The sequence below is a fragment of the Arachis hypogaea genome, chromosome 20, assembly GCF_003086295.3.
Source record: "Arachis hypogaea cultivar Tifrunner chromosome 20, arahy.Tifrunner.gnm2.J5K5, whole genome shotgun sequence".
NCBI lineage: Eukaryota > Viridiplantae > Streptophyta > Magnoliopsida > Fabales > Fabaceae > Arachis > Arachis hypogaea.
This window is the reverse complement of record NC_092055.1, coordinates 6,404,307-6,416,574: the sequence shown is the minus strand read 5'-3', so window position 1 is coordinate 6,416,574 and position 12,268 is coordinate 6,404,307. Positions and strand designations below refer to the sequence as shown.

At 38.4% G+C, this 12,268-nt stretch overlaps 1 protein-coding gene across 1 annotated transcript; it reads left to right on the top strand.

Moving 5' to 3' along the window:
• The first annotated feature begins 471 nt into the window (after positions 1–471).
• LOC112783338 (neryl diphosphate diphosphatase, chloroplastic) lies at positions 472–3,817 on the top strand. The gene is made up of 7 exons (XM_025826262.2): positions 472–797; positions 887–1,163; positions 1,416–1,794; positions 1,985–2,203; positions 2,673–2,811; positions 2,959–3,207; positions 3,315–3,817. Exons 1-7 carry the CDS (start codon positions 795–797, stop codon positions 3,600–3,602), a joined length of 1,554 nt encoding a protein of 517 aa, XP_025682047.1. The 5' UTR covers positions 472–794; the 3' UTR covers positions 3,603–3,817.
• The last annotated feature ends 8,451 nt before the right edge of the window (positions 3,818–12,268 follow it).

Here is a 12,268-nt window from a genome sequence, read left to right as displayed (position 1 = left end):
TATTTAGTCTCCAAATTTTATGAACATAACTCATGTTAGTCCTTTAAACAATTTTCAACGTACAAACTAACGTTAACGGAACACTATTGTGAACAACCGGATGCCACACTAAACTTTGTAAAATGATGTCGTTTTAGTTTTGGCACTCAAATAACTCAAAAACAACATTGTAAATAGTGTTTATTAACATTTTACCTAACAAAATAAGTGATACGATGCCATTTTTGAGCTATTTAAATGCCAAAACTAAAACTGCATTATTTTACAAGTTTTAACTAGTCTATAACAATGTTCCATTAACGTTTTTATACTAAAAATCGTTTCAGGGACTAATATGAGGCACGTTTATAAACTTTGGGGACTAAATCTCAGGGACTAAATTGAGACTCGCATATAAATTTAGGGACCAAATTGAGTATTAAGTCCTGCAAAAACTATTCATAAATTATATATTCATACTATGACATATCCATGATAAAAGCATGCATGTTTAAAATACACTCATTGATCAGTTCACACACACCTCTCAAGATTGTTGGAAAAATCAGCAGACTTTGCTTCCCATAAATATAGGGACCCTCATATGAATACACATTCCCAAATTCACCCAGCAAATTGCAATGCAAGTAGCTCTAGCTACAATAATATCTTGAATCATTGTCTTTATTATTCTCATTGTAAGCCATCATTATTCAACTTAATAAATAATAACTGCCAAGCTTCAATTCTAATTTGTAACATACACCAAGCTAACATACATACACTTGTATTTTACTCAAAGCACAAACTGCATCATGGTAAGAGCTCTCAACAACTTAATCCAACTCAACATGTTTTTCCATCAATATTATTCTTCAAAATTCCTTAAACTGTTTTCCATTTTCAGGATATTTTGTACGCAAAACAAACTGTGATCCTGAAGGAGGCTAAGCATGTAATGAAGAAACTTATTAACGAGGATCCAATGGAGAGTTTGTACATGGTTGACTTAATCCAAAGGCTTGGCATTGAACACCACTTTCAAGAGGACATTGAAGCTGCACTTGAGAAGCAACATTTCATAGTGAGCACAGATCCCATTGATTTTTTCCAAAGCCATCAACTTGACAATGTTGCACTCTCCTTCCGTTTACTCAGACAAGGAGGTTATTCCCTTAATGCAGGTTGTTATATAATATAAAATACACATTAAAAATAAAAATAATATTATATATTCAAATTTTTTTAAAATAAATTTAATTAAATTAGTTTAACATAATAAAAATTAATTATGATTAATATATTATTTTAAATTTTATTATTTAACTTAATTAAATTTAATTTATAAAAAAATTTAGATATATAATTTTATTTTAAAAATAAGCCAAACAACATATGTATTCATAGAGAGAGCTTATAATATCAACGTTGTGCAGATATATTTGAGAGGTTGAAGAAGAACAAAGTGCAGTTGAGAGAAGCATATGGTGAAGATGTGAAGAGTCTCATAGCGTTACATGAAGCAGCGCAGCTAAGCATTGGAGAAGAAGATACTTCTCTTGAGGATTCGGGGCGCCTCTGCCGCGAGCTTCTTCATTCATGGCTGTCAAGGCATCATCATCATCATGAAGCTCAATATGTTGCAATCTCTCTCCAGCAACCACTTCATCACAACTTGCCTAGATTCATGGACAAAACCATCTTGCTTAGGAATTTCAAGCCCGACAAGGAATCTGTGTGTTTTATGGAACTTGCAGAAATCAATTCCTCCATAGTTAGGCTCATGAACCAGCATGAAGCCCTTCAAGTTTCAAAGTGAGTTCTACGAGTAAATCATTTATCCATCAACTCAATCTTTTTAGTCTAGTATATTTAATTTAGTAATCCAACAACAGACTTTATATTACACTTTTAAACAATAAGTTTTGATGACTCTCTAACATTTTTCGTAATAATAACCGCTGTAAGATCTAAGTGGCCACTTACAAATATGTTCCCTTGATAGATGGTGGAAAGGGGAAGCTATGTCGAAGGAGCCGACATTTGGAGGGTATGAAGCTCTAAAATGGTACATGTGGCCCATGGCGTGCTTCACAGATCCGAGCTTTTCAGAGCAAAGGATTGAGCTCACGAAATGCATCTCGCTAGTATACCTAATTGATGACATTTTCGATGTTTATGGCACGTTGGATCAGCTTATTCTATTTACTGATGCGGTCAAGAGGTACACATCATCATCATCATCATATTCATTTTCTACAATTAATTTAGATTCTGTGGAGGATGGTTGCAGTGTTATTGTAGAGTAGTAAGGAAGTAATTATTATTCTAACAACTGGTTCCCATATTTGGGGAAAACAAGTTATTGCTTATTGATATGGTTGTTTGCGTTTTTTTATAAAAAAGAAAAAATTAAGTGAAAGTAACTAGAATTGTCTCCACGTGAAAATATAAACTACATGTTATTTGGCATTTCAACTAAAAAATCAGTTTATTTTTAAGAAACGATCATTTAAATCGTGCGAGATTAACTTATTTTTTCTTTCATATTACAACGAAATCGTTCTTTAAAGAAAATTTGGTTTTTAATTTGTTGAACTACCATATCACACGTGAACACACAAATTAAAAAATTGAAAGCCCATGTTAATGCTTAATTACAAACGATAACAAATTGATCTCTTATAATTCAGATGGGAATTGGTGGGAACAGAGCAGCTTCCAGAATTCATGAAAATTTGTCTGCGTGCTCTTTATGAAATTACCAACGATTTCGCTGAAAAAGTCTACAAAAAGCAAGGAGTGAATCCCATAGATACTGTTAAAAATTCGGTAATAAAGAGTTATTTATTTCATGATGTGTTTTTTGAGACCAATTATCATTAATTACTAATAAAAAGAGATAAAATTTATATAATTGATTAAACTAAGAATAAAATAAAATATTTCCAACTTTTTGATATTATGTATTAATAATAGTGGATACGACTATCGAATGCGTTCTTGGAAGAGAGACATTGGTTGAATTCTGGTGAACTGCCAAAGACAGAGGAATACCTGAAGCATGCAGTTGTAAGCACAGGAGTGCACGTGGTGCTTGTCCATGCATTTTTCCTTTTCCATCAAAATATAACACACAAATCTCTAGCAATTTTTGACGACTTTCCAAACATTATATACTCCGTGGCCAAAATCCTTCGACTTAGTGATGATTTAGAAGGATACAAGGTAAAATCAAATTAACTCTATCTATAATAATATCTAGTCCTCATCATATTGTATTTTATATTCTCTTTGCATTGTAACACATGCATACATTTCAATGATGAATGTAGAACAAAAATGAAACGGGGTTTGATGGGTCATACATTGAGTGCTACATGAGAGAACATCAAGAGGTTTCAGCTGAAGACGCACAAAAGCATGTTGAGGAGCTGATTTCAATGGAATGGAAACGTCTCAATAGACAAGTAGTGTTGAGCACAGATCACCAATTTTCATCTTCATATACCAAATTCTGCTTGAATGCTGCTAGAATGGTCCCTCTAATGTACCATTACCGCACCAATCCAAGCCTTTCCAACCTGCATCAATATGTCAAGTCTATTGCCAAATGCCAATAATGTTGCTGTCGTCAAACAAATCTAGTATGTTAGGTGGTTGTTTTTGTAATCAAATAATTTAAGTGTTTTCTTGTTTGTGTAGCTAGGACCTTTAGTTTCTTATCCAAAAACGACTCAATAATAGCGCTATAGCACTGTAGTGCACCACCAGTGTCAAATAAAAGAAGTAATAATATTCAGGGTACGTATCGGATATGACCGAAAATTTGATCCAATTCGCACAATTTTCATCAGATCAAATTAGATATGATATCCGCGTTTTTTAGTGTCGAATCCGATCCGATACGATCCGCAAATGTGCGGATCGAATATCGGATATCGGATATATCCGCATAATTGAATCTTCTCTTTTTAATCATATTTCTATGTAAAAAATTCAATAAAAATATTTCTTTCACATTTCTAAACTTATTTATTCCTAAAATATTTTTAATCAAACTTTTCCTAAATAACAAAAATAAAATAATACAATATATGAATAATAATTACTAACTAAAACATACAAACAAGTAAATATAATACCAGATATATATATATTTATTTATTTTTAATTATTATTGTGCGGATCTGCGGATCCGCGGATCGAATATGCGGATGTAGAACAGATATCCGCGATCCGATCAATGTGCGGATCGGATCGTATCCACAATTTTTAAATCGAATGCGAATATTTACTGCGGATCTGCGAATACGTTCCGATCTATGAACACCTCTAATAATATAGAGTGCGCGTCTATCTATTCACTTGTACCATATATGAAAAGTATGTCTATGTTATTTTTTTTTTTTGAACAAAAGAGCTCAACACGATAAGTGGAGCAACAAGGTCTCTAACAGTCTCAAACCAAGGTACAAAAGTAAAAAAATTAGCGCCTACAAACAATCCCTTGTGTCATCTCCGGCATTGCCATCAACAACAAAAGGGGTCAAAGTTACACCAATCCCTGTAACTGATCAAAGATCTGTGGAACACCTCTTCTATTCTAGAATCCTTGTTATTAAAAATCCGCCCATTCCTCTCTAGCCAGACATTCCAAATAACTGCAAAAAAACATATGAACCACTTGTTCCACTCCTCTTTCCTGTTGACAACTCCTGTCCAACTCTCAAAGTGTTCTTTCAACGAACCCGGGATAGCCTATTGCCGCCCAAGGTCAGATAGCCAAGCACCCCACACCTGCCAGGTAAATTCGCAACCAAAAAACAAGTGATAGATGTGTTCAACATCTTTCTTGCACAATACACACATGTGATCATCCTCGCTAAGAATTCCTAGCCTAAACAACCTTTCTTTGGTATTCACTCTGCCTATCAGAACAAACCAGACAAACAACTCCACTCGTGGCGGAACCAAGCCTTTCCATACTGTTTTGGTGAAACTGTAGCTGGATATGTCCTCCGGGATTGTTTCTGCTTGCATCACCTGCACAAAAGAGTTAGTTGAAAAGATCCCTTGCTTGTCAAACTTCCAAAAAACTCTATCCTGGTTATCACATGCTAACTTTACAGGCCGTAAGGTCTCATGCAAATGATCCACTAGTTCCAGTTTCTAATGGAATAATTCTCTCCTCCACTGGAAATTCCAAATTCACTCTAACCCGTCCCAAAACCCACATTCCCCTATGACCGATCCTCTTTGGTTTGAAACAGAGAAGAGTCTCGGAAAACTCGACTTTAACGTCCCACTTTGTAGCCAAGTGTCTTCCCAGAACCGGGTTTGCATTCCATCACCCACCTCCATAGACATTCCAGCAATCATCTTATCTCTCACATTGCAGTCTTTGATCTGCAGCTGATAGATATCATTCCAGGGACCTCCTTTACTAGGCAGTGTCTGCGATTGCAACGTTGGGGTTCAGGTTGTGGCAGGAGCACACAATCTTCTTCCTAACGGACACTCCTCTTTTGAGAACCGCCACCACCACTTGAAAAGAAGGGTTGTGTTCCTGACCATGGCATCACCTACTCCCAGTCCACCCAATTTTTTAGGAGCCTGAACTACTTCCCACTTAACCAACGCCATACCATGCCTACCTTCCTCCTTACTCCATAGAAATTTTCTCTGTAGTGAAATTAGCTTCTCTACCACTGCCTTCGGCATTTTATACAGGCTCAAGTAGTAGACCGGCAGGCTATTCAGAACAGCTTTAATAAGAACTAGCTTACCTGCTTTATTGAGTACTTTCGCCTTCCACAAGCTAAGCTTCTCCTCCACTTTATCAATTATCGGTTTCCACGTACTTACCTGCCTTGGGTTCGAACCTAAAGGAATACCAAGATATCTGACCGGAAGGTTAGCCTCCTTACATCCCAACAAATCACACATGTCTTGAGTCCATGGGGATTCGCAGTTGATTGGAATTAAGCTTGACTTATCAAAGTTGATGCTTAACCCTGACATCAGCTCAAAACTCCTTAGTAACCTGACATAGTTTCTAATGGTCTCCTCCTCCGGTGGACAGAATAGTATAGTATCATCATCAAAATGGAGATGTGATAGCACTATATTATCCTTACCAATCAGCAAGGGTGAAATCTATTTGTTCCTGACTGCCTCCCCTACCATCTTATGTAGGACATCAACCACAAGTACAAAAAAAATAGGGATAGTGGATCACCTTGTCTCAGACCTCTTTCCATCTTAAATGGCTTTGTCGGTGAGCCATTTATCAAGATCGACATTGAAGCTGTACCAACACACTCCTTCACCCATTCCCTCTACCTCCAACCAAATCCCATCTTCTGAAGTACAATATCCACGAAGCTCCACTCAACCCTGTCATACGCCTTCTAAAAGTCCAATTTTATAATCACTGCTTTCTTTTACCTCATCTTTAGCCATTGTACTATTTCGCACGCGATAAGTGCCCCATCATGTATCTTCCGACCCTTAACAAAAGCACTCTGCGTCTCACCAACTAAACCTGGTATCACTGCTCTCATCCTTCGAACCATGACTTTAGAGATTACTTTATAAACACAACCAACCATGCTAATCGGTCTGAGGTCCTTAATCTCCTTAGTTCCAGTGAACTTTGGTGCTAGGGCCACCCAGGTGATATTCGAGTCAGAAGGCAACCTTGATGTATGAAAAAAGTCTAGTACAGCTATCGTGAATTCTGTGCCGATCTCGTCCCAGCATTTTTTAATGAAGTTCATGTTGTAACCATCGCTTCCTGGAGCTTTAGATGACTCACAGTCCCAAACTGCCTCTTTAACCTCCTCCATCGTTGGGACCCTCTCCAAAGCTACTGCCTCTTCTTCATCAATCTGATTTACTAAACCATCCCTAAACCCCACAACCAGCGATCTCTCCTGACGATACAAATCCTTGTAGAACTCTCTGATGGAAATTTTGATCCGGGCTTGATTTCTTATCAGTCTTCCGTTTATTACCAAAGCATCAATTCTGTTATTCCTCCTTCTTGCCGACGCCAAGTGATGGAAGCACCTTGTGTTTTTATCCATGTCCTTCGCATGCCTGGACCGCGACATTTGCTGCCAGTGTATTTCTTTTCTCACATACCACTGCTTGAAATAGCTTACCAGAGCCTTTCTTCTAGCCTCGACTGTACCATCATAAACTCCATTTCCAGCCATCTCATCTAACTTCTTTATCTCTTCCTCAAAGCGTTGAATCCTCTTGTCTATATCACCAAATTTGTCCTTATGCCATCTCCCCAAAGGCAGAGTTAGAGCCTTCAACTTTTCTGTAAACTCAAGCTCTCCAAGATTCCTCCACTCCTCCCTAACCGTTCTTAAGAATCCCTCATGTGTAAACCAAGAATCTAGACTCCGAAAAGGACGTGGACCATCTCTGAATTTGGAATTCTCCACTACAATTGGGCAGTGGTCAGACAACCCTCTCGGTCCACCTTTTAATCGAATTTCCGGAAATTCCTCAAGCCATTCTACCCTCAAAAGGACCCTATCAATCTGGTTGCAGGAGCGGCCTCTGAACCAGGTAAATTTCCGATCATTCAACGGTAAGTCCACTAGTTGCATATCTTGGACCTAATCTTTGAACTCTGTTGCCGATGCTGGCAACCTATCCTGCCCTTTCCTCTCTCCAACCTGTATGATCTCATTAAAGCCCCCTATATAGCATATCGGATCTTGGCATAACCCAGCTACAAAGCTCAGTTACTCCCACATAGCTAGTTTTTCCGTTCTAGTATGAGCACCATATACCAAACAAATTGCACAGTTAAACTCGTTCTTTAAAAGCACTCCCTTCACACATATCCATCTTTCCCCTTTGTAACAGTTATTCATTTTAAATTGCATGTCATCCCACATTAACACCAGACCCCAGATGAGCCTTCCGATCCTACAAACTCCCACCCAACATTATCGCTCCCCCAAATACGAACTACGTCAAACTTGGTTACGACTTGCATCTTAGTTTCAATCAATCCTAACATATTCAACTTTTGCTTCTTTTTTAGATTTTTCACCATACTCACTTTTCCAACACCCCTTAACCCCCTAATATTCCAAGCGCTAAAAATCATTTTAAAACTGCTTTACACACCTTTTTGAGATTTTTGGTCTGCATCGTCGTGCTTTCTCTTTCTGCTTTGCTAACTTCTTCTTCTGAGCTAAGACCTCGTTCTGTTCCTGAAGGATTGCCATGATATCATCTTCTTCGTCATATTGCACGGCCCCTGATTCAACAGCCAGCTCCCACGTCATCCTATTCTCCAGCATCTGCTCCTCCCGTTCCTTGCCCTTCCCGTCGCTATTCGCCGGATCATCAGCACTAGCATCCACAGCAAGTTCAGCCCCACCACTACTTCTGTCAACCCCCTCAGCAACCATGTTCAACCGGTTCCCAGGTACATCATATGAAAGCTTCAACAAGCCAACCTTTGAACCGACGTCAGAACCCTGAGGTGCTGAGCAGCGCAGCTCTACTTCTGGTCCAGGCTCGTCGTTCCTGGGAGAGCGTGGCGACGCCATCGCCGGTGTTGGACAGAACCCCGGTGTAGATTGAGCTTCCATGGGAGGTCGTTGGTCGCAGTTTGACGCCAGTGTCACGGATCCAGCAACGCCCCTGCCTGGGTTACCATGATCACCACTCAGACCTTTCTCCTCGCCGGCTTCGGTGTCGCCTTTCATCCGTGAGTTTGTCACGCCATCAATCCGCGAGAGCTGCCCCTTCCTTTGCTCTTACAGCGCGGCGCACGGATCAGGATCCGGTAGGGCTTCAATCCGGATCACTCCTACCCGACCCAGAGGTTGCAGCCCTTCTCCTGTTGCATCTTCAGCGTGGGCAGTACGTGTTGGGCTAGTTGCTGAAGGATTGAGGCCCAAGCATACTGTCTTGGCACAGCTTGCACAATAATTCATATTGGGCCTCATAATAAGCCCTGCTTGGTTTCCTTTTTTCCTTAGCCAGCCTTTTTTCTTCAGCTTCTTATTATTATTGTAATCCCAGCTCATTGTTTTTTCAAACTCTGCATCATTAACACTCAAATCATTATTTCCCATACATTCCTCATTTTCCTTTGATTCGGGATCATTCGTTTCCCTTACTACACGCATTTGAACGGAATTGTAATTAATCCATTCATTCAAAATGTCCTCTGAATTTACGACTCTACCCTTATCCCTTTCCTCCTCCCTTGGCATCACCATCACTAACTCAGCCGTCGGAACTATGCTTTCTTCCTCATCCATGGCCTTAGAGCTGCTAGCAACCATTTCACATGCTTTAGGGAGGCACAGGCTACCGACTGCTTCAAATTTGCACTCCCCACTATAACTCTCACGACCAACTTCTTTAACCATAACATCAAACCCGCTCGTGCCAACTGTGACATGGATCCATTCGTGAATGACGTCCATGATACATGTATCAATTTGCACCCGTCCGACGCTAAAAGAGAGGCAGGACTCTGTGGCTTCGTCACATCCAATCACTTCTCCCCATTGGCTTCCTATAACCTTGAACGTCTCTGCTGACCACGTATGCAATGGAACACCAAAGCATTCTAGCCAGACCCTTTGAGTTTCACTACGCTCCTCCTCATCCCATCTCCATACGTTATGAAAGAAATGCAGCATGTTGTTCATTTTGAATGTGTAGGCTTCTTCTGCACTCAAGACACTATCAAATGTCATGAGAGCTTTGTACGGTCCTAGTTCTCGCACTTGCACCACTTGAGGCAGATTCTTCCTAATCATAGACTTTAGAGATGAGAAGTTAATAGCCTTTGTCGTCCCGCCTATAAGGCTCCTCTGTAGCCAGTCTAGGTTTACTTTTGCCACCGGAACTTCTATCTTCTTCGTCCACCCGTTGCCATGTGGATCTTCCTTTTTCCTTTCCTTACTCATCTCTTTAACATTTTTCTCCAGAAACCTCGTGCTATCCTCAGGTTGAGTTTGAATTTTCACAACATTCTGAGCATCACCCGCCACTTGAAGCCTCTTACTATTCTCATTTTCATTCTTGCGGCGATACCTAGCTTCTCTGACCGAGACAATCTTCCCTCTTAGCCTCATTCTGTTCATCTCTGCAATGGCCTTCAAAGCTCCACCCTTTGTTGTATACCTGATGAATGCAAACACGTACGTATTACCATGTTTTTGTTTTTGTGAGATATAGATATCATTTATACGTCCAGTCCAGTTGAACAAGTGGAACAATTCCCTTTTTGAGATATCATCCGGGAGATGATCTACAAAAATTGCGAACGATTCGTTTTTCAATCGATAGTACTCTTCTCGGTTCCAAACCCCTCTCTCTCTCTGTGTGATATATTTTTCCTTGTTAGCTTCAATTCCTTGTGATACTGTAAGTATGTCTATGTTATGATTATTATTATTATTATTATAATATTTTAAAAAATATAATTAAAATTAAAATAATATTTTTTATTATTAAACAATGTTTTTTAAAAGTTATTATATAAAAAAATATAATTTTAATTTTAATAATACTTATAATCATCTTAATTATTATAATATAATCGTACTAAAATTCACAATACGATAATATAGATATGGTTATGATTTAGTTAGTTTCTTGAAGCTAAGGTATAGTCAAATAGATACGACACCTTTTAAAGAAACCGTCGTATTGGTTTGATATTTTTAAAGAAACCTTTACATTATTTGCCTCACGAAACACGTTTTTGTCATACTGTTTTTGGTCAATAATTTTGTGATTTCACACCTATGTATATAATAAGAGGTCAATAACGTTTACTAATCGTACGGATAAGTATAGGGTGAACATTCATTTGCATAGTAATCTAATTATTTTTTACTATTTTTACATAAAAATCTTTACTTAAATATAAAATGGTCTAAAGAGGGACAACTAATTATAAACAGCGCTTATGATCAATAATATACATTTGACTTCTTTTATTGTTTTATTTTTTTACAAAAGTGTGTAATTTTTGTTTTGGACCGAAAGTGTAATTTTTGTTTTGCGATATTTTTACTTCTTTTTGTTCAGCTGATCCGAATTTATACTTAGAGGATTTGGAGCCTATGGTTACAGTTTTCATGAACCGTAGGTTCCAAAGGCCAGTAACTATGGACGATGTCAAAAGGGCTACATTTAGTGTTCATACTCAGAGTGTTCCTAGTGATGACGGATTTACAGTTAAGTTTTTTCACTTTTTTTGGAATATAATTGGAGGTGACGTTTTTAAGGTAGTGAGAAGTTTCTTTCACAGTGGCAGAATTCTAAAAAGCTTCAATCATACTCAAATTTGTTTGATTCCAAAGGTGCCAGATGCTAGTGACATGACTTAGGTACAACCGATCAGTTTGTCTTCAGTTATGTATAAAATTATTTTTAAAGTTATGATGCATCAATTATAAGGTATTATGAATAAAATTATAAGCCCAAATCAGAGTGCATTTCTCAAAGGTAGACTCATTTCAGATAATATTCTAATTGCCCACGAATGTATGCACTATTTGAAAAATAAGAGAAGTGAGGCAGAGCATGAGATGACTATTAAACTAGACATGAGCAAGGCTTATGATAGGGTTGAATGGTATTTCTTATGGTATATTATGGATAAGCTGGGCTTTGATGCTAAATAGATTAACTGGACTAAGGAATTGGTAACGACTGTTTCTTACTCTGTCGTTGTGGAAGGTAAACCTTTTGGCTATTTTAGGTCAAATAGGGGCATCCGACAGGGTGACCCCCTATCTCCATATCTCTTTCTTTTTTGTGCAGAAGGGCTTTCCTTCTTGCTACACAAGGCAGAGCAAAACAAATTAATTCAAGGAGTTCAAGTTAATCGGAGATGCCAAACAGTTAATCACCTTTTGTTTGCTAATGATTCAATCCTTTTTTACAAGAGCGCACCTAATACAAGCCAAAGTATTCTAGAATTGTTAGAGATATATGAGGGTTTCAGTGGGCAAAAAGTCAATTTGAATAAGTCAACTATCTTTTTCAGTCACAACACACCTCAGAATACAAGACTAGCAGTTGCTCAGACACTAAATATTGAACATATCGGAGTACAAGACAAATACCTGGGACTGCCCTCTATAGTTCAAAAATCAAAGAAAGCAACTTTTGGAGCTATCAAGGATAAAGTTCACAAGAGGATTATGGGTTGAAAAAGAAGTCTATTGTCATCAGGTGGCAGGCACACGCTATTGAGAGCGGTGGGGAGGCGATTCCTATT